Genomic DNA, 23,990 nt, shown 5'->3' with positions numbered 1-23,990 from the left:
TGCTGTGCCTCTGACATACCTTTGTGGTCTGTGACTCTAAGGAAATAGTCCAAATCACACTTTATAATTATCCAGACACACTGCTTAAGGGGCACGCTAAGTGAGGTCCGTGTTAGGAAGCCTTACTTTTTTTTTTTTTTTGACAGGTGTTCCATTGAGTTATTTTAAGGACATATGTCAGGAATTCAGTATTGAGTGACATGTGTGGCTAAAGTGAGTTCCTGACTGGTCTTCTAATTTAAATAGGATTCTAAATTACATGTTACAAAATCTTCGACTTACTTTCCTTGTTTGTCTACACTATTGGCTACATTTAGTGTCATTTCATATTATAAATATGTAAGGTTGCTATTGTTTGAAAACAGTTTTTATTTTGGCATTTATTTCCTCAAATGCTGTTATATTATTATAGCAAGTGGCACCTGTGTTACTGAGGCATGGGGCACCTAGAAGCTGGCCCCGCTTGTTGTTAAAACATAAAGCTATAATTATTATAACAGACTGGTTTGGTATTGATGTAGGGATTGAACCCTCTATAGAAAAGATAAGAAACAAACTAAAAAAAAGTAAGATCTCCCAATATGATAAAGTTTTGACCTCTCAAATAAGTGGGGTAAGAATGAATTAGCCGGAAAATGATGTTGGGCCCATTGCCAAAGTATTTGGGAAAATAAAAATTTAAATCCTATCTCAACCTTTATTCCAAAATAAATTGTAGATTGATTATATGTCATAATGTAAAACAGTTTTTTATTATTTTAAAAAAAATTTTTTTAAAGATTTTATTTGTTTATTTATTTGAGAGAGAGAGAGAGAGCACGAGCAGGGCAGAGGGAAAGGGAGAAGCAGACTTGCCGCTGAGCAGGGAGCCCAACATGGGGCTCAGTCCCAGGACCCTGAGATCATGACCTGGGCTGAAGGCAGACGCTTAACCGACTGAGCCACCCAGGCGCCCCTAAAAAAATTGTTTTTAAATAAAATGTAGCTTAGGAGTTTCATAATCTTGGGGAGAAAAGCTCTTCAAGCATGACCTTGAAGGCAGAGCCATAGAGCGGGGAGAAATGATAGATTTGTCCACGTAAAAACTAAAAAATGTAAACAGAGTTAAAGGAGAAGCACTAAACTATGAAAAAGATACTTCATATATGACAAAAGGTATTAGCCTGAATTTATAAAAAGCTCTTATAATTAGCTTGGAAAAATACAAGAAATCTTACTGATAGAAGAAATAGCTAACATATGAAAAATAGTTTAGCCTTACGAGTCCGGAGAGAAATGCACATGAAGATAGATGCTATTTTATGTAGCATACTAGTCTAGTGGTTAAGAATTAGAGACCGGAGCCAGAGGGCATGGGTTTACAACCCGATTCTGCCACTTACTGGCTGGGTGACCTTGGATAAGCAGTAATTTCAAAACTAACAGACGTGAAGAAAGTGGTAGTATCCAAGAGTGTTGTGAAGTGGATACTCTCTGGTACTACTATTGGGAATGTATATTACCTCTAACTTCCTGTAGGTCAATTTGGCCAGTAAGACTTTGTCACTCTTAACTTCCTGTTGCGTCTGTTACCAGGCCAACAGGAGTATGCTTCCTTAAGCTCTGTGACTCCCCCGAGGTTGAGATGTGCCTTCAATGGGGTGGTGGGGTTCTCTCACCTTCCCCATTTGTGAATCACTGATGTAGAGCTTTCTTTTTTGCATGGAAGTAGAATATATTGTGTGATGCCATTATTGTTTATAAATGTATATATTTACATGTCTGTATGTGTATATGAAGAAAAAATCATGTAACAAAATTGTAGAAATGGTTCTCTGGCCGGTGGCACTGCAAGCATTTGATTTTTTTTTTTCCCCTCTCGGTATTATCTAATTGTTCTCGTAATTTAAAATTTTTCTACAGTTCCCATGTAAATTAAGGAACCAGTTTTAAAGGATAGACTTCTAAAGTTGGAGAAAATTGGTTTGAATGAGGGCTCTGCATTTTACCTATTTTGTGACCGTTCATAAGCCATTTAGTGTTTTTGAACTTCTGTTTTAATTCATGTAAAACAAAACAGAAACCACTGAACCTGTTTCAGAGCGTTGTCCTGAGAGTTGACTGAGAAAAGCCTATGAAAACATCTGGAACAATGCATTTTACTTATTTTGTGGCCATTCATAAGCCATTTAGTGTTTTTGAACTTCTGTTTTGATTCCTGTAAGATAAAACAGAAACCATTGAACCTGTTTCAGAGCGTTGTCCTAAGAGTTGAATGAGAAAAGCCTATGAAAACATCTGGAACGATGCAGGTAGAGACCCTCAGAAACACGTATTTGGAAGCCATTTTAGAGAAGGCAATTAGCAAATGTTTTGAATTTATTAAAATACTGAGTTGTTGGCTTAACTGTCATTTTCAGACTCATGTAATGAACCACCTGTAAAGGTAAGAATCAGATCCATCTCTCTGTCATTCTTGTTGTAAGGCCATGGGTCTTTGATGAGCATCAGATTCTTGTCACAAGTTCCCCACTAGTTCCAGGGTGGTCCTGGAACCTCACGCTGCCTGCCAGCCCTGGCAAGCCCACAGTCCTGGTCTGGGGTGACTCCTGGCCTGGCTGGAATGGTTTCCTGTCCGTGTCACCTGGAGCCACCATGCTGTGCTCTGGAGAAGCTTCACATCCACATGGGGAAGGAAGCGGTGGTCCTCTGGAGGCCACAGAAAATTCTGAGTGGGAGGAGAGTTGTAAAAATGATACCTGAAGTGTGTGATTTTTCTAGGGAATTTCCTCTCCCTCAGTGCCGTGTCTGGTTAGGTTTTTAAGTGGTTGAAGAGAAGAATTCCGAGTCCTCCCTCCCTTTTCCCCACTTGATCTTGCTCAGAGCTGTCACTCTGCCATCACAGTTGCCATGGGAATAAGGCCAATGTAACAAATTTATCATTATGACTTTTCTGCAGAATTCATGAAAGGAAGAGAAGGACTGTGAGCAGGGGGAAATTAGGGGAACAAACTTGTTTGAAGATATCTTTTCTCAGGGAGAAATTCTCCAGTTCCTGCCCCGGCCTTTTAACTGCATTGCGGATCCCAATTTTATATTCTGCGCCTGACGTCAGGGCACATTTTTGCTTGTGGACTCAGAGCTAAAAGACCTCAGTAAAAAGATGTGCGTTTTTTTTTTTTTTTTTTGGAAGGAAGAAGAAAGCTTTACTTAGAATTGTTATTTGTAAATGTAAAGATTTTTTACCTTGTCATTAATGATTGTAGTTTTATGGACTCATTCCCCTAAGTGGTAAATTTGCATGTCAGTATTTTTGGGGTGGTGTTTTATCTCTTTCCTTTGGCTACATTCTACTACTATTATCTTTTGAATCCTCTTTCCTTAGGAAAGAAATGGTGGCAGGGTATCTCTTTTCAAGCCTGTTGTGTTTTACTGGAAATATTTTTTTTTTAAGATTTTATTTATTCATTTGAGACACAGAGATACAGAGAGAGAGAGAGAGAGAAAGCATGAGCAGGGAGAGAGGCAGAGGGAGAGGGAGAAGCAGGCTCCTCGCTGAGCCAGGAGCCCAATGTGGGGCTCAATTCCAGGACCCTGGGATCATCACCTGAGCCTAAGGCAGATGCTTAACCATCTGAGCCACCCAGGCGCCCCTACTGGAAATATTTTAAAATGAGATACAGCGGGCCAAACCCTAAAGTGCTTTTCTGAGGGAAGAGTTTGCATTAAACCGGATCCTGTAATCATTCCAAAGCTCCCCCGTGGTCGGTTTTCATTTTATGTGTCAACTTATGTTGTCTGCCCACAACCAGAACCCTGACTTTGTGCCCAGCACCTTTTGATTATCTCAGATATACAGCTAATATTGCAGGATTCTTTGACTCTCACTTCTTTATCAGGATCGTGTTTGATTTGTGTTTCCTGAACATTCCAGGTGCCTTTCCCATCCTCTTTTGAGTAATAATATCTTAGGGCATACATGCTTTCCTCCCTTAATGGCATCTTACAGGGGCTGTTCTTTACCTTAAACATCAAAACAGTGGTAGTCTGGTATTCAAGAAGGTAGGTGGTGGGCCCAGGGAATTTGGGATTCCAGAACAAGGGGTCTGGATTGTTCTTCCCTTTTTACCCTCCCTTCATCACTGTGGGAATCCACAGGCCTGTGTCCAGTCTCTAAAAGGTCAGATTTATTTTACTATTTGTTCTCTTCAAACTGAACCTTGAAATCCTCTCTGCCCACTGATCTAAAAAACAGATGCTTGAAGCAAATGTGAAATAAAGCACTGTGTTTGGGAACTCTTGGCTGGATCACTTTGGTGCAAACTTAGAAATATAACTCAGCTGTAAAAAAAATAAATATAAATATATAACTCAGCTGTGAGCATAGTTTTGAATGATTTGTAGTTTCAGATTTTATGAACCTTGGAAGGATAGGATATACTCCTGGATTAGGAGAGAAGGTAAAACTTTGTCGTTTTGGTCTCAAATTGCTGCAGAAACCAGACCTCATTCCTGTATTTTTTTTTTTTTTTTTTGGCCAATAACCTGTACTTATTATCACATTACAGCTTGCCTGATCATTAATTATCTGTACCACAGAGTCCATGTGCATGTCTCTGTCTCTCTTCTCAGACAGCAGTTGCTGTGCCTTATGCTACTTTGGGGCCGACTGGTACAGGCTAGGGAGTTCAAAACTGTGCAATAAATCCTCATTGATAGGTGAGTTTTTGGAATAAATTAGTTAGGAGCTTAAGTATATTGGCTTGAATTTTTCTTGAGCTTTTACATTTAAAATTGGTTTTTCTTACATTCTTTTATTTAAAGTCATTTTCCTGTTAAAGGTGTGTATATATATGGAGCTGACCTGTTTGGACACGTTATAAAATTATTAATTTCAGGGGTGCCTGCGTGCCTCAGTCGGTTAAGCATCTGCCTTAGGCTCAGCTCAGGATTCCTGGGATCAAGCCCCCCCCCACCCCCCACCGTTGTATTTGGGTTCCCTGCTCAGCAGGGAGTCTGCTTCTCCCTCTCCCTCTGCCTCTGACTCATGCTGTCTCTCTCTCTCTCTCAAATAAAAAATAAAATCTTAAAAAAATTATTAATTTCATTTTCCCCAAAGTTTGAATGTCCTGGCTTGTGTTCATTGCATTAAACTTGAAAGTCATATTAAAATGGTGCACAGTATTTGGAGGGTTCTTACTTGATTTCATTTGATAGTAAGACAAAGGGATGAACAGGCAATGTATTTATTGGATTTTAGATTTTACATTCATTTCAGATTCACACGCCAAGGCACTCTGCACCTGAGTGCACTGCGCCTGCAGCACATTTAATTTAAAATCAGGTGCCCTAGGGGACTGGCACACAGTAGACTTCCTTGGGGTTCTTTGGAGCCATTTTAAGTAGAATTGGGGAAGCAAGAATTTAAGGGATAATGGTCGAAAGGGTGATGATGCAGAGGTCTTGAAAATCTTCTGTAATTTGTTTTCACTCTAATTGATAAGTAAATTCATGGTGTAAATACAGGACATCATTCTCAAACATTTTCAACAGCATTTTATAAATTTTAAAAAAGCATTCTATTTGGTTTGTTTGAGGACCACATTATTCAAGTTTAAAATACATTTTATGGGGTGCCTGGATGCCTCAGACGGTAAAATGTCTGTCTTCGGCTCAGGTCATGATCCCAGGGTCCTGGGATCAAGCTCCACTTCAGGCTCCCTGCTCAGTGGGGAGCCTGCTTCTCCCTCTCCCTCTGCCTGGGCTTCTCCTGCTTGTACACCCTCTCTCTCTGTCAAAAATAAATAAAATCTTTGAAAAAATTTAAAAAAATACATTTTACGTCTGACTTTTGAATGTTTAGAGTAACCCACTTTGAACTTGTGTGTTGTTTTCCAGTTTTTGAAGGGTGTAAATTTCATCAGCCTTCATGAAGCATTAGGAGTTGAACCTATTTGTCAGTCTTGTTTTGTTGTTGTTTTGAAAAAAGTATTCATCTGAAAATCTTTATCTTAGGGGACCTCATGTTGAGTGTGTATTGTGAGAGATGGTATATAAATACTTCAGATAAGTAATGAATTGATCTGTAAGTTAATTAGACCCAAGAAAACCTATGTGGCAAAACAAAAATGCTTTGTCAGTTCTTTCTTTACTTCAGCTTATCCTGAACCTGTTATTACCATACTGAGGAACTCTACGATGTATTTGTTTCTCAAAAGGGGTACAGATAAATGTCAATGCAGTAAGTGAAAATTGTAATTACAGTTAGTGTGTATTGAGCAAAGTGCTGCGTGGGCAAAGCGCTATGTAAAGTTCTGTATGTAAATAGCACATTGTAGATAAAACCTTGCGTTGTGATTTTAAGAACAGGGTGCTTTTAGCTCATTCTCCATTTGGAGGATGATTAGAATTACTTGCAAATGATATAGGTGTACCTTTGGGCTTGCTTCCCCTCAAAAAAGGAAACCCCGGGAGCTTTTTATATAAAGGAATAGATCTCAAAATTATCTTCTCTCTGAATATTGAGTTTTCTGAAGCCCCCCCCCCCAATCCCTCTTCAACATTTTACTGATTCTACGTGTGGAGCCTCTTAGCCATTCTTTTATTTATTTATTTATTTTTATTTTTTAAAAGATTTTATTTATTTATTTGACACAGAGAGACACAGCGAGAGAGGGAACACAAGCAGGGGGAGTGGGAGAGGGAGAAGCAGGCTTCCCACGGAGCCGGGAGCCCGATGTGGGCCTTGATCCCAGGACCCCGGGATCATGACCTGAGCCGAAGGCAGACGCTTAACGACTGAGCCACCCAGGCGCCCCTTAGCCATTCTTTTAAATGCTATTTTCATGTCAAATTCAGCTGTACAAACTTCTTGTTTGCCCAGGGTTCATTTGTTTCCAGCCTCTTCTCACTGATTCTCAGTTTGTCGCAGCCCTGTCTCCCCCTCGCCGCCAGGCTCATTGTGCCGAGAGTTTGCAATCTGATTTTCATCAAGATTAATCTTCATTTAATCTTGAAGATGCACTGGGACTGGAATGAGGATCTGAAACTATGGGTGACTTTATTTTCTTCTTTCAGCATTTCTATATTTTCTGTAATGAGCATGGGTAACTCATGATTGAGAAACAATAAATTTGATATTCTTAAAACCAGCAAAAACATTTTTTTTAACTGAAATGTCATGCTAAGCTCCTTAATTTCATTCTTTTGTGATAAATTCTAGTGATGAGATGAGTTTGGTAAACTAAGAGACCAGTGGTAATCCTTGGCATCTTTCCCTATTATCCTGTTTATTTGGCTTGAAGAGTTTTTACTTGTCTGTTTTTAGAGGATATGTTAATTGAGTGATCGGTATTCATTACAAATAATCTCGTCTGTTTTCTTGTTGAGAGTCTGCAGGCCCTTTTGCTCTTCTGTAAAAGCTAAGCAGACTGTATTAACTTCTGGTTTAATTTAAAAAAAAAAAACAAATGTGGAATTTGTTGGCACACACCTTAAAGAATTGCATGTTTAATAATTGGAAGGCTCTCCATCAGATTTGTCTCCAGTCTGAATTAATAATGTTGCTGACTTATTGTTTTAGAAGACGGAGTCCTTGACCTGCTAGGTTGAAAGAATTGTGACTGCTCTGCTCCTTTGTGGGTCCTTTAGCTGTGCCATATCCCCTGTGAATAATTAGAGGTGTTTGAAGGTATTGCGGGAGAAGCCAATTTGTGTCTTTCACTTTGCATATTGTTGAAGCCTCATGAATTAGTCATAAGCAGGCCAAAAATTAACTTCTTCAGACACATATTTTGATGGGTCATGAGGGAGAATGTAAAGTGATCTGTAAAGTATTCTACTGATCCTCTAAGTATTAAATTATTATACCTACGGGCTAATTTCAGAGAGAAAAAAAAAGCGTTTTTCCCTCCTCCTTCAGTAACTGAGCAGCACATTTGGAAAAAAATAAACGTTTATTTTCTAGGATTGTTACGAGGACTCTAACATGAATAATTTTATGGTTTCCTGGAAACCAGTCTTGTACTCATTCTTGTTTTTAATTTTTTTTTTGGTTATTTTTTCTTTTTACTTTTAAAGTATTTGAATTCTAAATTCTTATAGTGACAGCTGATACTTCTTATTGATTTGGTGAAATGTGAAACCAAACAAGTAGCTCATCTTTCTCACTTTAGGCATCTGAAACACTGAATCAGAGTAATATGAATTTCAGTGCTTGCTTAAAATCTAGTTTTACATTAAAATTTTTTTCCATTGTCTTTTTTTTTTTTTTCCAGCTCATGAAACTGAAATTGCATTTTTCTGTGAAGAAGATTATAAGAACTACAAAGCTAATCCCATTTCATCCTGGTGAAAACCTCTTGGGGGCTCCCTTTTTGCATACCTGTATTAAGCTCTTTATTCCACTAGTGAGTTTTGGAAATTGACAAATAAACTTAAAAATTAATCTCAGGCTCTGCTATTTGAGTTGAAGTCTGTGGTGTTTTCTGTAACTGCAGGTCTGCCCTTTTTCTTTCTTTCTTGTTGTAAAATAATATATATATTTATGAGAAAAACATTTTTTTAAGTGAAAGAAATACTTATTCAAAAATTGTCATGGAGGGGTGCTTGGGTGGCTCGGTCGGTTAAGCGTCTGCCTTCGACTCAGGTCATGATCCTGGGGTCCTGGGATCCAGCCCCAAGTCTGGCTCCTTGCTCAGCGGGGAGTCTGCTTCTCCCTCTCCCTTTGCCCGACCCCCACCCCCTGTTCATGCTCTCTCTCTCTCAAATAAAATCTTAAAAAAAAATCATCATGGAATATTGGTTCTTTAGTCATAACTTATTTTTCTGAAATTAGGGGTTATTTGGGTGGCTTGCATGTTGGGTTCTTTAAAAAGTTTGTTAAGACTAAGGTCATTCTGTTCATTTTGTATTTTTTTTCAGTTTCTATTAGAGCCACTATGCACTGTTACTGTCTGTAGTTAGCAAAGATTATGAGTCTCTGATGACCACCAGTGCCACCTTTTTGCTTACGATGATATGCTGCCATGCATGAATTGAATTGTGTATATTTTAGGGAGGTTTTCTGATGTAAGAGAGTTTCTTCTTTTCATATTTCAGCCTACACAAATAACATGGCTGAATTTTTTTTTTTTTTCCTGAGCTGTGTTCCCTTACTTCAGGAACAGACTATAATAGAACCAAACTCATTTCTTTGGAGAGAGAAGGTAGCAGGATATTTGCACTTCTGGAAGAAAACTTCATTGAGAACAAGTCTAAGTCATGAAAGATACATTCTTTCAAAATAATATAATAGTCTCGATTCCTGATAATGGCTATCAGTACCTGAAGACTAGTGATTTCAAAGGGGCCTCTCAGCCAGCATGTATATCTAATCAGGACTCCTACGAGGTTAGTTGGCTCTAGAATTTTTCTAAAAACCCTTAAAATAGCTAGTAAGGCAAATTGGTTTCATTGTGGTAGAGGCTAACTTAAAAAAAAAATCAGCTTTGAAGTCTGGTTAACATAATCAGAATATGCTTTTTTGCTTTGTTGAAAGGTGTGGTAGAGCCTTATTTAGGTCATATCCTGGAGTCCCAGGATCGAGTCCCGCATCGGGCTCCCTGGGGAACAGGGAGTCTGCTTCTCCCTCTGACCCTCCCCCCTCCCATGCTCTCTCTATCTCTCTATCTCTCTCTCAAATAAATAAAATATTAAAAAAAAAACAGAAAATATATTTTATTCATCATTTCATTCATTAAAAAAGGACCAATGACCCAGGCTTCTGGGGAGTTAACAAAGAATTAAATAAAAGACGCAGTTTTTGCCTTGGTGAGTGGGGAAAGATATTTAAGCAAGTAATCTTAATATAATGGCAGTGAGAACTGCTATGGGAGCATTGATGATGGGGTAGTTAATTCTATGTGGGATTAATTTTTATTTTAAAAGAAGTATCAGTTGAGCTTGTTCTTAAAAGGTTGAATAGGAATTCTTGCTTAGTAGAAGATAAGGGAGAGGCTTTTAGGAAAAGGGACCAGCATATGCAAATGCAAAGCACGGTGAGAGAGCTTTTGATTTTCTGTAGAAAGTACAGATTTCAATGTACTGGTGTGGAAAGCCCTTAGACCAGAGTGGAGGAAGAGAAGGTCAGGAGGGAGGTTAAGGTGGGCCTTATCCCTCATGCTAAGGAGTTGGACGTTTATCTAGTAGGTAGTGGGAAGCCAGTGGAAAGATTTAAACAGATAACATCACATGGCTAGATTTGTATTTTAGAAAGGGAGCTTTGGCAGCCATGTCCTGATGGCAGAAAGATAGTTGTCATGGACCAGATGAAGACTGGAGAGCCTGACCTAGGGCACGGCACAGGAGAAGGAGAGGGGAGGAGACCTTCGTGAGATAGTGTTAACATTTGCTCATGCATTACACAGCAAGCATCATGCTAGGTACTTTACATATATTATCTTATTTAATTTTGACCATAGCTTTTCAGTCTTGATAGTATCCTATCTATTTATAGATCAAAAAATTGGGGCCCAGAGAGGTAAAGTAGTTCATCAAAGCAGGGCAATCATGTGCAGTGGGATTGGAGCTGGGTGTGTCTTGACGTCCTGACCTTGCCCACTCTGCCCTGTGGCCTCCCATTAGAGGCATGGGGTAGAGTCACCGGTGGGCTCCTGGGACTTGGTGAATGCTGTGTGTAGAGGGTGTAGCAGAAGGAGGAGTGGGGGCTTCGGTGGATTCTGGCTCCCGTGAGTGGCCTGATGGTGACGACATTAACCCAAATTTAGTGAGTAGAACAGGTGAAAGCACACACTATTTGCTCATTTTGCACACATTCAGTTTACACACGTTTTTCTTTTCTAAGAAAAATTAAATCTATCTTTACCTGTATATTTTCTTTTTTAACAAAAATGCAAAAATATGCATATATGACCCTTTGTTCTGGTGTGTACTTTCCTTGTTAGTTACATATAGTTATAAACACAGGTGTGAAAATCAAACAGACCTATATTATGACTAAAAAGGGCTATCACCAGGAATGGAAGATTGGTTCAAAACTATAGAAAACCGATCAAAGTAATTCACAAAACCTACAGATTAAAGGAGAAAGAAATTACGCTTATCTCAATAGATGCCAAAAAAGCATTTGATGATCTGCAACCCCAGGCATGAATAAAAACTAAGACTAGAAGAGGATTTCCTTCACTTGACCAAAGTTACCCACAAAAACTGCTTAATGGAGAAGTGTTTTAAGCAAGTGTATTAGAGAAGATACAGGACCAAGATGACTGCTGTTGCCGGGACTATTCCGGATTGTCCCGCAGGCCTTATTATAGCCAATACGATAAAAAAAAAAAAAAAGTCATAAGCATCGATACTGGAAAGGAGGAGGTAAACCATTTGCAGACAATAGGATTGCAAGAGGATCAACTGACACGTTATGAGAAGCAATGAGAGACTTCCAGAGTGCTTGATAACAAACCTACAGTGACATGTGCACAAAAGCTACAGAAATATTACTAGAGGATATAAGAGACCTAAACAAAGAGACCTCACGTGTTTATAGATGGAAGCTTTGGTATAATAAAGACATAGATTTATACCAAATCTGTAATTTAGTGTGACCTCCAACAAATCCCAAAGGGTTTATACTGGAATTTGACAAACTGATTGAAAGATTCATTTGGAAAAGTAAATGTACAAAAGGAGGCACGATCACTTGGAAAAGCAAGAAGGAAGGGGGATTGCCTACCAGATGTAAAAATATATCTTAAAAGTGCAGGAATTAAAACAGCTGTGGAGTGATACAGAAATAGACCAAAAAAAAAAAAAAAAATCAAAGGAATAGAATAGCAAACTAAGCTGACGAATGTATTTGGAAACCTATTATATAATAAAGGTATTTTTAAGAAAAAGATATTTAACACCTGACTAGGCATTAAAAAAATGATTAAGGGTCCTTTTTCCTGCCATTCACTAAAATTTCAAATGGATTAAATAACTTGACATGAAAAATGAGATGATGAGCTTATTAGAAAAAAAGTGGATTATATTTATGACCATGGGATAAAGAAGTTCTCCCTAAAACACAAAATGCAAATACTCTAATTTGCTAAATTTGATGTGTCTGTATGAAAAACTAGCTCCCCCCCAAAAAAATCAAAGGTTGAAGGACAAAGATGGGGAGAAACTACTTGCACTTATAAAGGAGACAAAGGATAAGTTTCCAGATTTTGTGAATGACTTTTATAATAGGTCTATGAGAAAAGGACAAACATGCAGCAGAAAAACACATTTTATAAAGAAGTAGTTCATAAAAAAGGAAATCTATATGGCTTATAAACGTGAAAAGATGCACATCCTGTTATTCAAGGAAATTCAAAACAATAGGATACATTTTCATTTGTCAAGTTGGCAAAGAGTAAAAAGGGCTTGGTAATAAGTATTGGCAGTGATGTGTGCCCACTGTACCAGTGGGAATATAAATTCGTATACAGTCACTTAGGCAAGCAATTTGGTTTGCTAGCTATTAAAATAAAAAATGTGCAGATTCCATTGATCCAGAGGTTCCACTTCTTAGACTCTGACCCAAAGAAACCCTCACACCTGCAGAAGGAGGCATTTTATAAGGGAATCCACCACAGTGTTATTTGCAATAGAAAAACACTGTAAACATCCTAATTGAAGTCAGTAGCAGAATAGACAAACTACGGTGTATCTATGTTCTCAACTACTTAATCTGAAACAATGAAGGACGTATATCTTATTTGTGGACATGTGACCATCTTTGGGACATCCTGATGGATGGAATTGCAGAACTCAAACTGTGATGTCATTTGTTTAAAAGCACAAAATATCTATAGGGGTGCCTGGGTGGCTCAGTGGGTTAAGCGTCTGACTCTCACGCTCAGTTCAGGTTTTGAGCTCAAGGTCATGAGTTCAAGCGCCACATTGGGCTCCATGCTGGGCATGGAGCCTATTTAAAAAAAACTATAATGTATATATATGTGTACATGTATATGAATATACACATCTATACATATGCACAAAAGCATATACACCAAATTGATCACATTGATTACCTCTGGGGAGGGGACTAGTACTGGGAGGTGACAGGGGAAAAGCCTCTGTAATGTTTATAAGGAGAATGTATTTGTGTTAAGAATTAGTAAAAACTAATACCTGTATAGAAGTTAAGCAAGAAAAAAAACCCATTAGGCAATGGCCATTACCATTTTGGCATATTCTATCTAGGTTATTTCTTCTATATACGTTTTTCAGTGTTTCTGATCTTTCTGGTGTGTTTTAAGTTACACAGGTAACCTCGGCTTTCTAAAAACAACCAACTCTAAGGTAATGTGAAAATCCCCTTCCTCAAAGGTCACTCCTTTGCATAGACTGATATTCCATACCTTTTTCTGCACATATGTCATTATTTAAAAACGTGCGTTCTAAAGCGTTATCCTTTGATGTTTAAAACGTTATTCTCTTAAATACAGTTGAGGTGTCTCATTTTCCTTTTGAATCCTCACTGTGTGCCGGACACTGCATGTGTTTTACCTATTATCTCATTTAAGTTGTCTCGTTGGAAAGAACTGGGGGCAGCCCCATCTGTAAAATGGAAAAGACAATCCCCACCTCCCAGAGTTTGGGGAATGAAGCGAGATTGCCTATGGGAACTTAGTAGACAGAGCCTAGCACGAAGTTACATGCTCAGTAAGTGTCTTATGATGCTTATTATGAGCAGTGCAGCAGAATTAACTTTATTTTGGAGCCAAGAACCTTGATGTTGTTGGACATTAAGGCACTTGCCCAAGACCTGAAATTTGGTTAAGTCCGAGGGCAGCTTTTTTCTGACTTCAAATCCCACATTCTGCCATTCTTTGAAAACAAGGGGTGTCGGGCCCTTGGAGAAACATGGTAGGAAGGGGGTCAACCACAGGCCAAGAGACCGTGTCCCACTGTTGGTGGTTGGCACTCCTTCTATGTGATTTTTTGCCCTTTTCAGTTGAAGAGAACTTACTTCCTCCTCTTGTGCCACAAGAGCTTAATAGGCCCTAGTCCCACTAACTAGCCAAGCCTAGTTATGAGTTCAAGGAGCTTTTTCCATACCAAAGGTGTTTTATTTGCCATGTCTTTCTGCCTGTTCCAGATGCAAGCAGGAGAGGGGATGATGTCCCTGCCTACCTGGGACACCCCGAGAGGTGGCCTTGCCTGGACCCCTTTGGAAAACTGTCGCTGCATGTGAAGGCAAGAAGGGTGCATCTAAGGTGGTGGAACCACCTCTTTAGTGGGAAGAGAAGAAGTCCAAGTATGACGGTGTCTGAGGACCCGAGTCTTGTCATCTTTTCTTCATTATGTGCGTGTGTGTTGGGGGCAGGGCTTTGATTATCGGTTGCTGGCAGTTGCCCCCCCTTTTACTCAAAGCTTTTCTGACTCGTCAGATTAGCAAAGGTAATTGAAGTCAGAATAGTTCCTTAATTGATGTGAGGTCAGTATTTTGAACTCCACTATGAAGACAGTGGGATTTGGGTTCTGCAGGTCTGGGCAGCTCCCATCTCTCACGTTGGACCCACAGCATAGAACTTGTTGCCACTCTCCACCTTTCACTCGGCACGACCAGCACTTACGTACAGGAGGGAGGCTGGTGGTAGAGGAGAGCACAGCTTTTGCCATTTCTTTCCATCAAAGGAGATCTATTTATTCAATGAATCAGACCGGAGACTATTCCCCACCCTACCCCCCACCCCCAAAGGTGCATTTTGGGTTATAATACTAACGTTGACTTTAGATAATGGCCTTTGGAGACTCGCTTTTCGATCATTAGTCAGTGAGAGGATTATATCATTTAAAGGAAACATACAGGATGTGTGTCATGCAGCTGTCTCTGCCGTGTGGTTTTTCAGAGAGCAGTGACCCCGCTCTGCTGGGTGCTTTTGGCACTTACAGAAGTATTCAGTAAGTAATGTCATTCATTGGGTAGTGAGATTTACGATGGACCACATCCATTTCAGGTCCCAGGTAATGTCATACGACTCCTGAAATAAATGAAAGCAGGCTGTTTTGGGAATGCTGCCTTAGAGACTCAAGCTTTTGGTTTTAGCCTCATTCCTGTTAAGTCCAATACACAGGGAAAGATGTCCCTGCCAGTGACGCTGTTCTGGGGGTCAGAGCCATGACCGGGGTACTCTGAAGTTCCCATTTCTTCAACAGGACTAAGGCAAATGGGAAAGATGAGGATCATGAGGGCTTTTCCCAGCTCCATTTCTCACCTGGTGGGAAATGAGAGCCAGAAAGATCAAGAGCTGTCTCCTATCCTTTCGGTGTTAAATTCTCTTTAGCAAAAAACAAAAAGCTCATTTAATTTCTTAATCATTGCCCTGCCTCCTCTCTGTATGCCCCAGCTTTGCTCCTTACGCCATCAGATTACGCACTGCTACCTCCCTACCCCCTTTGCAGACACCTGCAGGCCCCCAGGCCACTCCCCCTCATTCCTTCACCGCGTTAGCTCTTGGCTCACTGTCACCTCTCCAGTCCTGCTCCTGCTGTAGTTCAGTATAGACAAGCCCTCCAGTACCATGGGGCTCTCAGGCCACTGACCAGCTCGACTGCAGTGTTGTGATCATGGACTCAGTCTCAGCCTGCTCCCACAGTCACACCTTAGCCCTAGTCACCACCAGCAACCACACCCCAGCCTGCAACATGATCTTCATACCATACCTCCTGCCCTTCCCTCTCTCTCGGTCTGGTGCCCTGTCCAGCAGTTCTTCAGCCTCACCAGACCTGGAGTTTACAGCCCCTACCACCTTTTCACGCCCCCCCCCCAACCTGAGATTCTCTGGTCCTCCTTCTCATCCCCTCAGCGCCCCCAGGCCCTGGGGTTTCATCCCACTCTGTGCCGGGAAGAACTGAACATGGCCGGGTAAAAGGATGTGGGCTGACAAAGCTCTGGTTCATGACTGCCAGGCTCGAGGAAGTTCCTGGCCTTGCCCTGCAACTCTGCACTTCCGGGTCCCTTAGTCCCCCAGGTTCTCTTTGGCCGTTGACCCTGACACCTCCTCTCTTCCTCATTCTGGGCTGCTGCCCTTGCTTCCTATTTCACTGAGAAAACAGGCCATTGGCAGATGGCCTGCTCCGGCTGCACTCCCGTGTCCCCCTGCTTGTGACAGTGGTGAGCCAGTGGTGCTCCTTTCCAAGTCCGTCCTCTGTCTGGACATCGCGCCCAGAGCATCACTGCAGGGCTGTCCTCCCATCTCTTCTGGGTCATTCCCAGAGGCCTCTGAACGTGCTGTGGTGTCTTCCATCTTGACCGCCGCACCAGTTGCCCCCTCTTCCCTTTACAGCAAACCCTTAACAGAGTTATCCACACCCTCCTTTTCCCGCTTTCTTCTCCTTTTCTCTTCAACTCTCTCCAGTTGGGCTTCTGTTCCCATCAGTTGACTGTAACAGCTCTGGTCTGGGTCACCAGTGGTTCCCCTCTTGCCAAAGGAATATGATTCTCCATCTTCAAATTAACCTGTCAGAAACATTTGACATGAACCAATGGACACCTTCCTTCTTGCAAACACTTTTTCTTTTCTTTCTTTCTTTTTTTTTTAAGATTACTTTATTTGAGAGAGACAGAGAGAGAGTGAGTACATGAACATGAGTGGGAGAGGCAGAGGGAGGAGGAGAGAGAATCCCAAGCAGACTCAGTGCTGAGCGCAGAGCCCGACACGGGGCTCGATCTCATGACCCTGTGGGCAAACACTTTATTTATGTGGCTTCCTCATGTTCCACTGGCCACTCATCCTCATTTCCTCTGTGGGTCCTTTGTCATCTCCTCCAACATTGGAATCCCCAGGGCTCAGTCCTTGGGCTTCTCTATTTGCATGGAACTCCCCTGATGAACTCCTGCATCTCGGAGCTTTAAATAACAATGACATGCTGCGGACTCCTCATTTTATCCCACAGCCCAGATCTCCCTGCTGAACCTAGCACTCATACATTGAACTGGCCACTCTCCATCTCCATTAAGGTGGCTAATCAACTAACAGATATCTCAGACTTTAACATGTCAGAAAACACGCTTCAGATCTGTTTTCCCTAACCTGGTCACTCAGTCTTCCCCACCAAAGGAAAGAACTCTCATCCATTTGTGTAGGCCAGAAACTTCGGAGTCCTTTCTCTTTCACGTCTTAGACCCCATATCCAGTCCATGAGCCAGCCCTGTCTGTTCCGCCTTTGAAATATATCCAGCATTCAGCCTCGACTCACTTTCTTCACTGCTATCACCTGGTTCGAGGCACCACTGTCCCCCATTGGGATTACTGCAATAGCCTAATGGGGCTCCCTGCTCCTACTCCTGCCCTGCCGCTGTTTTCCACCCAGGAGTCGGAGTGATTGTTCTAGAACATAAATTGTCATGCTCTACTCAGGAAAGAAGCCAGTCTCTTGCTGAGGCTTGCAAGGTCCTATGTGATCAGCCTTTACGACCTCTGTGACTTCATCCAGCATCTCTCCTCTCTCCGTATAGCCACCTTGGCCTTATTTCCCTTCCTGGTGTATGCCAAACACACTCACACCCCAGGGCCTTTGCACTTGCTCTTCCCTCTGCCTGCAGTGCCTTTTCTCCTAGTTATTTTTGTGAGTTTCCCTATTTCTGTCAGGTGTCTGCATAAATGCCATTAGGAAGACTTCCCTAGTCACGCTATTTAAAATAGCAAATGCCTGCCTTCTGCAGCACTCCCTGCCCCTCTAACTCTAAAAAAATTCTTTTTCTAGTCTCCCGCTATTAGGATGCCTCCAGCATATAGAACAGTCTCTGGCACTTAATAGGCCAGCATAAATCCTTCTTGAGTGAATGAAAGACTTTGAGACTGTATTTGAATCCTAAGGCAGAGCCTTACAGATTCTCGAAGCTCATTTCATGGCAAAGTAGACCTGTTGTAGATTGGATGAACTCTAGAAGCTTCTGCACTTGAAGAATGGTCATCCAGATTTATGCACGGTCATAGACTGGGCCCTGGAGTAATTGGTTAGCAGTCCTGAGTGCATACGTGTTTCAAATGGAGTTGAGGAAATGAGATTAAAGATCTCATCCACAGTTTGTTTTTATTGGTCTAAAGCTGGTTGCTGCTGCACCTGCGAATTCGTGGAGCCGACAGCTCTTTTGTGTGGTGCGATTGCTGTGTATGCCTGGAGGCGATCCTGTGCCTCATGTGAGGGCTTTTTACCAGGTGGAAAAGCGCCGTGGTGGTTATTCACAATAGGCAAGATAAGTGTCCTAGGTTGTCATTTGTTTCTGTTTGAACTGTCCCCGGAAAGCCGAGCAGAAAACTGAACAGTGGATTCTACAACTACAAATTGCAGCAGGATTTTTTTCCCCTCACCTGCCTTAAAGCAAAGTTGCTTGTTTTAAAAAGTGACCTAGAAGCGAACTTGTGGTGACATTTAAAATTACACAAATTGAAAAAGGCAAATGGTGCACTTTTGCATGTATTGGAATTCTCTTTCCCTCGGTGTTTGGTTTCGGCAAGCATGAGGAGGAGGAAAGGGGATGGGTTTTAAAGTCAGACAGTCCTGGGTTGGAAGAATGCACACACTGTTGCTAGTTTGCAGGTGTGACCTTGGGCCAGCCACCCGGTCTCTCCGCGTCTCCGTTTCTTTCCCCGTTAAATGGCGGATAACGGCATCAACTTCACGGAAGTGCTCCGAGGTTTTGGTCAGATGATCAGGCTCGGTGCCTGGCACACACGTACTCAGTTTTGGGGAGAACTGCCATGTTGCTTTTGCACAAAGCAGATGACTCCTGTTGCACAGAGGGAAGGTTTAGGCACAGAATGAGACACAGGGAAGGCACATCAAACACTGGGGAGCAAAGCTGGGCCTTTTCCTACAAGTCACGTGTTTCCCAGTGCTTGTCAGCTCTTTCCTGTCCACCTGCACCTGTCAGCTCCCACAACACCGCCCAGCACTGCTCCTGTGACCCAGGGAAGGACTCACTTCTCATTTTCCAAGAAATCTTCCCTCCCCATTCCCTCGCCTTGGGTGCCCTCAAAGCGTTACCTGTCAAATGTTTCCTGTACATGTCCTCTTTCCGTGGTTGGAATTTTTCCCAATTAGGGCCAAGTTCATTAACAAAAGCAGAATAATTCCAAATTATTGGAATTGTTTTCATAAGAGTAAGGCCATCCCTATTTTCTGGCATAACTTGCTTAACAGGAGTGGGATAAGGGTGGTAGAATGATTGGATATAGAGATGGATTCAGAGGTTGTTCAAACAAATACAAACTTTGGGAAGAGCGATCTTGCAAAGGCAGGATTTGCGGTGTAGATATCCTCATATCTGCCCAGACATCTTCAGTGGTGCTCATGCCTGGCCATTACTCTTTAGATCTTGTAGCTCTTCCTCCAATATAACACCTTTCTGCTGTTTTAGCGAGCATTCATTACACAGACTCGAAATCCGGGCGGCAGGTCAGGTAGAGGGAAATCTGCTTTGGACTCAGCCCCGTCTGCCTGCTGTCTGCCACCAGGTGTCAGCAGAGCCTGCCTAGACCTCAGAGTCTCAAGGGCGAGAGGGCTGGGCATTTGTCAGTGACTGTGCTTAGTGGGTATGTTTGTCCACCTGTCAAATCAGCCTTTAGCCGGACTCCTTTAGCTGAAAGTCAAAGCCTTCAGCCTGTAAATGGTATGGAGTTTTGTACTTTTGTTTAAAAGTGATCATATGGCTGCTACTGCCTAAAATTCAGATTTATTTCAAAAGTCAGTGCCGAATTATTTCAAAGCCAATACCTACCTTTAATCGGACCTCAATAATCTTACTTATTCCTAAAAAGAATACCATGATGCATTTATGCTTTGCAAAATGCCTCTGCTTATTTGTCGAGCATTATTTTTTAAAGCTAAAGATTGAAAAGTGACAAGCAAGTGTTAATAGGTCCTTTCTTAAAGCTTCCAGGGATACCGCATTATGTGCAACTTCCTTTGTTTAGCTGAGCTTAGATGCGTAAACAAATCCCTTTCCAAACCAGTGATATTAGACAAGACACTCTGCTCAGTGGAGGGCCTGGAAGCGATATGATTTCTGCACGTGAAAAGGTGAGTGATGGCAGAGCCCAGAGCTTTGGAAGCAGAGTGACTCCCACCTCAGGGACATGGTAGCATGAGGTGCTGTCTCTTCCCTTCTGAAGGCTGGAAGTGCTCACATGCAACATCCCATTAACTCTTCGATAGTTTACAAAAAGCCTTGTGTTTATTTCTAGGTTATTTAATAAGTTAAGAAATACAGCTTTAAGTTCATAAACAGAATAAATAAATAAATAAAAAAAAAACCCAAACCAACCTCCCAGAGTGCAGAACTGCCTCTGTGGGCTTTCTTCATGATTCAGCTCAAGTCTGTCTGATGGAAACAAACTCTAGGGCAGAGGGCTGGATTAGCCCAGGAGCAGGGCCTGAGATGGCAGGATCTCTGTATAGCTGGTGACTCTGTTGGGGTTGAATTTCGGTCCCCAGTCCTGTCAGTGCCACTTAGCTCTTTAAGATGCCGGGGAGAGACTTGGTCACACTTGGGATGAAACACAGGAGCTAGAAAGGAGAGAGGACCATCCTAGGAAGGTCTGCATCAGATGGGAGCTCCTCAACTCCTCCCAAGCTCTCCCTTTTCCAAACTGTTACAGGCCTGGGCAGAATGGGGCTTCCCTGACCTCGAGAGCATTCTATGTATGGTCTTAGGTCTCCTATATGTGATGGAAACATGTTGAGACCTGTGTGCAGAGGTTCTGCTGACTGGCCTTCCTCAGATCTCTAGACCAAGGGGACAGAGTAATTTATTGAGATGGGAATTTGTATGCAATTCTCTGTATTCTTTTCTCCTCTCATTCCAAGGTAGTCAAGGCTCTTTGGTGTTTTAACCCAGGGGTGCTTGAAGACTGAAAGCAGAAGCAGCTTGAAGACAGATTATTTCAGTCTTTCCTGGAGCCTTATCCTGGTCAGGCAGATTTTGCTACGAGGCTTGAGGTGGAGGGAAAGGAGGAGCGGACTGGATGGCTGGAATGATTCCACAACGTAGGTTCTACCCCTGGCAGGGGTCTGTGTTCTGGGGAGGAAATAGCTACCCCCGAGGGGGCAAGCCCTCCCACTCTACCCAAGACTCTGGACCTCCACTCCTCACAGGAGCCAGCAGGTTGCTCAGCTTCCCAGGATCACATGGATAGAGACAGCAGGCACCTCTGGGAAAGCCAGTGTGAACCGAAGACTGAAAGAGTCTCCCTGGAATACTTTGCCCCAGGACTTTTGCATAGCCTAGAAGGTAGAGGATAAGGAAGCTCAATAATGTGAGTGGGTGAGATTGAATTTCAAGCCAGATGGGGACCTGGAATCTGACTTAAGAAAAGAAAGAGGATGTATACGTGTAACTAATAGTACACTGTATGTTAACTAACTGAAATTTAAATAAAAACTAAAAAAAAATAGGAAATTTCTTTCACAAATATTTGTAATCACAAATTCATACACAACGTACTAGAGTTGGCCCAACTTAATATTTAAGGAAGGACAGTGTAGCCTCTTGGTTTCTGTTGCCAACCAAAAGGATAATTTGATAAAAATGGAGAACAGAATAAAATTCTACTTCCAAATTATCAAAAGAACCCTCTCTTCTTTTTTGAGAATTAAAAAATATGTGCAACTTTTTACCAAGTTAAAAAAACATCAATCATACTAAAAGACTTTTACCACAGTTTCCTGACCTAACTCCTCTCTCTTTGGTGAAGGGTGTGTTTTAAATTTGGTGTGGACACTTTTAATTTAGAAACTCATGTCTTTCAGTTTGGGGAAGTTTTCTTGTGTAGGTTCTCTGATGATTTCTTTCTTCTCTGTTTCCTTTGTTCTCTCTGGCATTTCTATTAGCCAAATATTGGACTCCTGGAATTGTTCCTCTGGGCCTTTAACTTTTGTTTTTTGGTTTCCCTTCCTGGCAAGTGTACTAAGTTTTATCTTTCTATTTTTTTCTATTTTAAAATATTTTTGCTATCATATTTTCAATTTTTTTTCTAATTCTCTATTTCTTTTCTATAGTGTCCTTTCCTTCTTTTACGGGTATAATATCTTCTCTTTTCTCTCTAAAGATATTATTAATTGACATTTTATCTAAATGTTTTAGTCTGCTGCCCGTATTGTCTCTGTTTCCTCTGGGTTCCTTTTCCCAGTGGTTTGCTTTGGGTTCTTTCTTACCTGGTAGAGGCTTTCCCTAAATGTCTGTCCACTTATATTTAAGCTTGAGGTGCTAAAAAGCTCCAAAGTAGTACCCTACATCCGGGTGGAACCTGTTTCTCCATGGCGTTCCAGGCCCCAGAGCCCAGAGAATAAACCTCCAGAGTGGCCTGGGGCTCCCAGGATTTGGAAGGGTGAGTGAGCCAGCTTCTTAGGGATGTCACTTTCCGTGACTACTCCAGTTGGAGCTTCCTCCAATCAACTCTACCTTGGCAATTCCTACTTCTCTGTCCACTTTCCATCTCCAAAATGGAATGAACTCTGTTGTCCTTTTATCTTCTGGTCTCTCTGTCTTCAAGGGCTTATTATACCTATATTATCCCTTTTCTCCATTTTAGTAGGGTTTCCAGAGATGCTATAGTGCATACGGTCATTCTATCATGTTTAACTGGAAATCCTCCTCCGTCCTTCCTGCCTTGAAAAAAATTGAAGTATAATTTACATGCGTTAATATGTGAAGATCTTAAGTGTATATAGTTCAAGAGTTGTGACAAATGTGTAACCTACAGCCCAATCTGTGTCTTTACAGAGCATGGCCATGACCTCAGACATTTCCTTCTCCCCTTCCCAGTCTCCTCCCTGCCTTTCTGCCACCAGCAGCCGCTGTTCTGATTTCTGTCACCATAGATGAGCTTTGGGGCCTCATTTTTGGATGTTTGAGGGAAATATGTACACAGTCTAAATTACTCTCCCAACTTAACTCACTGAAGAATAGCTCTACTACAAGAAATTGGACGGGGCGCCTGGGTGGCTCAGTTGGTTAAGCGACTGCCTTCAGCTCAGGTCATGATCCTGGAGTCCCGGGATCGAGTCCCATGTCGGGCTCCCTGCTCAGCGGGGAGTCTGCCTCTCCCTCTGACCCTCTTCCCTCTCGTGCTCTCTATCTCTCATTCTCTCTCTCTCAAATAAATAAATAAAATCTTTAAAAAAAAAAGAAATTGGAATTGAAGAGAGAACAATGCCATTTTATTTTTTTAAAAAGCACAAAATTTGGCCAATTCTAACCTCGTTTTTCAGGAGTGAAGAGAGATTTATTGTCTCCTAGATAGGCTTTTGAGGAAATCTGTTTCCTCCATAACCAACAGAACTTCATATCTCGTATTTAGTTAAATACTCGGTAATCAAAAAAGATCCTTAATGTCTTTGAACCCACATCATGCCCCCTTTACAGATCTTCAAGGTCATACTCTTCTTTGTTCTTCTGAACAAAAAATGAGATTTCCCTGTTTTCAAATATGTATCTGACCTCTATCAAAAAACATTTGACTAGCCATCCTTCTAGTACCTTCTGAAGTGTGTGCATTCATGGGCACAGGGCCCTCATGGCAGGGGTGGCAGTGAGGGGTGGGTGTTGGGGGGCTGCCATGTGCACAGAGGGAGCCTGTAGTATTGCTGTGTTAAGAACTGGGTGTGCTAGTTGCTTGGCTTCCGGTTGGTGGTTGCTCCCTTCGTGTAGACCTCTTGTGAATGACAGGAGCCATATTTAAAAAGGCCATGTCTGAGAATCTTTCCTACAAACAAGTTCAACAACCTCTGCAGGACAAGCCAAACCATGGGAAGGGAGACCTCATGCAGTAGTGCAGTAACAGCTAGTATTTAGTGAGTGTGTAGTCTCTGCGGGTCCTCACCACTTTATGTAAATTTTCTCACTCAGTTACTCTGCTAGTAAATGATGGAGGGGGCATTTAGAGCCTGCTCACAACCGACTATACACTATCTTGGTAAGGAAGGCAGGAGGGACTCTAGGGGTAAAAGGGAGGCTCCTTATACTCACTGGA

At 41.8% G+C, this 23,990-nt stretch overlaps 1 protein-coding gene across 2 annotated transcripts in view; it reads left to right on the top strand.

Annotated features, from left to right (window-relative positions):
- Positions 1-23,990, top strand: part of CUNH2orf76 (chromosome unknown C2orf76 homolog) — a 91,317-nt gene that overhangs the window by 50,696 nt on the left and 16,631 nt on the right. Inside the window, exon 6 of one of the 2 annotated variants that reach the window (XM_028101304.2) lies at positions 8,256-8,440. The exons of the other annotated variant lie outside the window; for it this stretch is intronic. Coding sequence (XP_027957105.1) covers positions 8,256-8,332 — 77 coding nt within the window. The 3' untranslated portion in view covers positions 8,333-8,440. Of the gene's footprint in view, positions 1-8,255; positions 8,441-23,990 lie in introns of those variants that run through there. 2 annotated transcript variants of the gene reach the window in all.

Source organism: Eumetopias jubatus, unplaced genomic scaffold (genome assembly GCF_037043125.1).
Source record: "Eumetopias jubatus isolate StellerSeaLion01/CBP00866 unplaced genomic scaffold, mEumJub1_p1.0 scaffold_3, whole genome shotgun sequence".
Lineage (NCBI taxonomy): Eukaryota > Metazoa > Chordata > Mammalia > Carnivora > Otariidae > Eumetopias > Eumetopias jubatus.
Note: the sequence above shows the minus strand (reverse complement) of the source record. Positions and strands in the feature narration are given on the sequence as shown.